A 5,195-nucleotide genomic window follows, 5' to 3' on the forward strand; every position below is an offset into this window, starting at 1 on the left:
CCCCCCCCCCCCCCGCCCCCGCTCCAACCCTCGGCGGCGTGTTGCATTGTTCTCAGCGCTGGTCGTTAATTCAACGCTGTGTCGACATATTACAGTCATTATAAACTCAATTATTTTGTATATAACAATGATTGCTATTATTACTCTGCAATACAATTCCTGTGATGACATCGGCTGTCAACAAGTCATGTACACGGTTTATCGCTTTTTTACATAAATTATAAGCAGATTAATTGAAAACTAATATTTCTATATGAGTAAGCTGTAGCCTTATGCTAGAGATATGGTTCACGACAGTACTCATATGGGGAAAATGGAACACATGAGTGTGTTGTCGATGTGTTGACAGTCCGCTTGTGTTGACAGCTTGGGAACGATTTGTTAGATAAGACGTCAAAGATCCTCACCTCTCGATATCTCCGTGGATTCCTAGCTCGTTAAGTTTACTAAGAATGGTGGATTATTTACACGATCAAATGAAATTCTACAATTCGAGTCTGCAGCAACATCAACTAGACTAATGTTCTCCATAACAAATTGTCTAATCGAGTGCGTATTGATAAGTATGAATATATAGAAAGTGTTAAATAAATACGTATTATTTTAACAGTATGACAATATTCTGTTTGCAGCTTTCGTCGCGGCAGCGCCGGAGAAGCGATTCTAGGACAAAACTGCCGTAGAAACGAGCGCAGGCAAAGAGCTGACCTGCCACTCCTGAGGAATGCTGAACAGGTGGTTATTTCATACTTGAATACGTATTTCGTACTTGTGATAAACATTCTGAAAATGTTCTTTTTTTGGTTTCCAGATTCCCGAGGTATCTAGGAGCTTGTATACAAAGATGATGACCCGCTTGTGACGTGACTTACTGCCCCCCCCTCCTCTCCCTCGCAGGCTGCAGATGATCCTGAACATCAGGAACTCTATTACGACTCTGGGAACTGACGGTACATGGGTGATTTCGTTCTAACTGTGACTTTTTTGATTAAAATTTTATGACTGAAATTAAACTTTTTAAATTTTTTTACGCATATCATTCGTCTATTTTACTGTAAAAATAAAAATCTGAGAGGATTTTATTACAACTTTAAAGCATCACGAACGAGGCACAAATTTCAGACTTTGAATTCGACGGTACTGACATGAATTAACTTTGATAGAAGTTGTCAAAAAAATAATTAAATTTATTTATAAATTCTGTTATAACATTTTTAAACTCTTGATCATAAAAAATTAACAAAATATCGGTAAATTCTAGAAATGGACATGACACGGTACTGACATTTAAGTGATAAATTGTAAGTTTCCTCAAAGTGGCAAGTTATATTATATTATACAAAAATAATAATGAAATATGTTTATAATTATCCAATTAACACAAAAATCTACAAATGACAAGTGTTCGCGCCTGAGGTGCGGGCAACACCACTACCGGTGCGAACCGACGTGCGGTGGCACGAAACGTCACTTGGACTTCCGCTTTCGACCGCCGATGCATACGCGCAACGATCAATTTGTCTTTTTGCAACTCTGTATTTACCGCTTATTAAACCATTACAACCAAATACTTGTGTTTGGCCCAAACAAATGGTCCATCGAGCCTCAAGAATCAACAAAAATACAGTCCGCTAATTTAATACGTTTGGAGCGAACGGAGTGCAGCAAATTATCGCGACATCGGCTCAACGGTCGTCGGAATCAAACATCGAAAATCAAGACAAAGGAAGTACTGTGTGGACAAGGGAAGATAAAGTGAGTTCGTTCCATATTTTCCCTTCTAAATCCTCTTCAATTGGCTTCCTATTGTATTAATATAATTGTTCAATTTCACGCTTACGCATTTACGAGCGACTAATTACCAAATAGTGAAGTACCCACATTATATTTTTTTTCTTCGTCGTATTTCTTTCGATAATTTTTTCCTTTTAATTTAATAATGGCCCAACTAGATGTTTTAATTCGAAAACGTAGTGGCATGAAAGCCAAGCTTACAAATTTTTCTAATTATATTAGCTCAATTAGCGCTTCTGGCATAATTTCCGAACTTCAACATGAATTGCAATGTCGACTAAATAAATACGAGGCCTTATACGATCAATTCGATGAATTACAGGTGGAGATTGAGGTGTGTTCCGACAAGCCAGAGGACGAATATGAGGAACGTTCAAAATTCGAAGAGCGTTATTACGCGCTGATGGCGCAAGCGCGCAGTCTGTTGTGCCGTGAAGGTGCAACGGATGATGGCCGCTTTGTTGCAGGCTCGATATGCAAACAAGCAGGTGACTCATTCCAACGCAATTTTATTCGCTTACCCAAAATTGATTTACCTCGCTTTCATGGTAGTTATCAGTGCTGGCTTGAGTATAGGGACACATTTTTATCATTAATTCATAGTAGTGCTTCTATCGATAATATAAGCAAGTTCCACTATCTGCGCGCCTCGCTCTCAGATGCGGCGCTCGACATTATTTCAAATATAGATTTTAAAGGCGACAATTATTTAATGGCGTGGCAGTTGCTATGTGATCGATATGACAATAGTCGTCAATTAGTGCATAATCACGTACAGGCATTGTTCAATGTTGAACAGGTTTTTAAAGAATCGAGTCTTTGTTTACGTCGTTTGCTTGATACAATTAACAAAAATATTCGAGCCTTAAAAACATTGAACGAGCCGACGCAACATTGGGATACGTTTGTAGTTTACATTATGTCAAACAAATTAGACGACGTAACCGGCAGACATTGGGAAGAATATCGTAATGTCTTATCGAAACCACCATCTTTGCAACAATTTTGCGAATTTATTAGTAACAAAGCTGATTTATTGGAAACTATAGAAAATAAACAAAGTACAAATGTAAATAAAACAATTTCGAAAAATAACAGTTATGTAGTCGCATCAAACATAAATAATAGTCGTTCCTTTGCACAGTCAAAAAATAACAACATGAAATCTTATAATTTGTCATGTCCTTTATGTTCAAAAAATCATCTTTTATTTACATGCGAACATTTTCGTAGTTTAACCGTTGAAGGACGATTAAAAAAGGCAAAGGAATTAAAAATATGTTTTAATTGTTTACGTCCCGGGCACGGTACTAAGCGATGTCGATTAACGCATTGTAAGTATTGCAATAGTAAACATAATACTCTTTTGCACACCGAAGAGTCTAAGCCTACTTCATTTCAAGACCCGATGCCTAGTAGTTCTAGTGTCGCATTGCCTATTCACCAATCTTCATCATCCATTGCTTGCGCTAATCAAAATAATATTGCTTTGTCGAGTAATACTTCCATACAACCTACTACTTCTTCGCATGTTTTACTGTCCACAGCTATGGTGAAAGTGATTGACGACAACGGCAACAGCATAGACGCACGGCTTCTACTCGATAACGGCAGTACAGCTAACTTTATAACGCAGTCGCTTTGCAGTAAGCTAAAATTACCTACACGTTCCGTAAGTTCTGAAATTAATGGCATTAATAATCAATCGTTAACTAGTACCCAAGTTTGCAACCTAACAATCCAGTCCCAGTGTTGTAGGTATAGAACGAATATAGATTGTTATATATTACCGGAGATAACTAAAATACTTCCTTCTACTTTAATAGACGTCAGTCAACTTTCGATGCCCGCAGATCTACATCTAGCTGACCCTACGTTTAACATACCGTCAGTAGTCGATATTCTCGTCGGGGCTGAAGTTTTCTGGGATGTAATATACAATAAATCAATTAACCTAGGGAAACACAAGCCTAAGTTAGTCAAATCAAAATTAGGTTGGATTGTTACAGGCCAACTACCGATACAGTCAACATCAAATTTTACGCATTCTTGTAACTTGTCTATAAGAGATCTGGACAACAATTTGAAAAGGTTTTGGGAACTCGATTCCGTAGCTTCGAGTCACGCCTTGTCCAGCGAAGAACGAGCTTGTGAGGAAAGCTTTAAGCTAAATACAATTCGTAACGAAGACGGTCGATTTATTGTAACGATACCATTAAAAAATAATGCAAATGTCTTAGGTGAGTCATATGAGATGGCGAAACGTCGTTTTTTATCAATCGAACGTCGATTTCAACGTAATCCTGGATTCAAGGAGCGCTATATAGCCTTCATGCAGGAGTACGAACGTTTGGGTCATATGACTGAAAACATCACGCGTAATTTTTCTAAATCAGAATCTAATGTCGAATATTTTTTGCCACATCATGGAGTAATTAATGATTCTAGCACAACAACAAAGTTTCGTGTAGTTTTTGATGCATCTGCACCAACCTCGTCTGGGCTATCATTCAACGACATCCAAATGGTAGGACCCACTATACAAGACGATCTTCTTTCGATTTTGTTACGTTTTCGACAGCACAAGTATGTCATATCCGCGGACATTGAAAAAATGTATAGAGCTATTAATGTGACACCTAAACAACGCTGTCTACAACAAATAATATTTAGGGAGGACCCTAAGTTACCGCTGAAAACATATAAACTTAACACGGTAACCTACGGCACAGCATCAGCTCCTTATTTAGCCACAAAATGTTTAACTAGTTTAGCCTCAAACGCGTCGAATGAAAATATTAAACGGTCAATTTTACAAGACTTCTATGTAGACGATTACCTTAGTGGCGGCGACACCATACTACAGGTGGTGCATCTAAGTACGGAAGTAAGATCTATTTTGTCTTCGGCGCAATTTCATCTTCGTAAATGGAAATCCAATAGCCCGGAGATATTATCCCAGGTCTTAGGTGTTTCAAGTTGTGAAAACAGTTTGAATTTCGCAGAAAATAAGGATACGCCACATAAAACGTTAGGCTTATTTTGGTTGTGTAATTCGGATCATCTTTCTTTCTCTGTTAACATAGACTTAAACAAACAGGTAACGAAACGTATTATGTTGTCTGTAATTAGTCAGATTTTCGACCCTTTAGGTCTTGTAGGTCCTTGTGTTGTTGAAGGCAAAATCTTATTACAAGGTCTTTGGTTGACAAAGTCTGCTTGGGATGAAGAAGTACCAAATAAAATAAAATTACTGTGGACATCCTTCTCAACCTCGCTATCACATCTTAATAATTTAAAGATCCCTCGTTGGGTCTTGTCTAATAACGCATGTTCATATGAACTTCATATTTTTACAGATGCTTCGGAACAGGCGTACGGGTCTTGTGTTTACGTGCGTT

The 5,195-nt window shown here is 37.9% G+C and overlaps 1 protein-coding gene and 1 long non-coding RNA gene across 2 annotated transcripts in view; both read left to right on the forward strand.

The window, feature by feature from the left end:
* The first annotated feature begins 261 nt into the window (after positions 1-261).
* Positions 262-972, forward strand: LOC106125244 (uncharacterized). The gene is made up of 3 exons (XR_001228258.1): positions 262-549; positions 633-735; positions 812-972. It is a non-coding gene; the product is annotated as an uncharacterized LOC106125244 (long non-coding RNA).
* A 1,721-nt stretch (positions 973-2,693) lies between these two features.
* LOC106123780 (uncharacterized) overlaps positions 2,694-5,195 on the forward strand; it is a 4,888-nt gene continuing 2,386 nt past the window's right edge. Inside the window, exon 1 of the mRNA XM_013320190.1 lies at positions 2,694-5,188. Coding sequence (XP_013175644.1) covers positions 2,714-5,188 — 2,475 coding nt within the window. The 5' untranslated portion in view covers positions 2,694-2,713. The remainder of the gene's footprint in view (positions 5,189-5,195) is intronic.

Source organism: Papilio xuthus, unplaced genomic scaffold, assembly GCF_000836235.2.
Source record: "Papilio xuthus unplaced genomic scaffold, Pxut_1.1 DF828952.1, whole genome shotgun sequence".
In the NCBI taxonomy this organism is placed as follows: domain Eukaryota; kingdom Metazoa; phylum Arthropoda; class Insecta; order Lepidoptera; family Papilionidae; genus Papilio; species Papilio xuthus.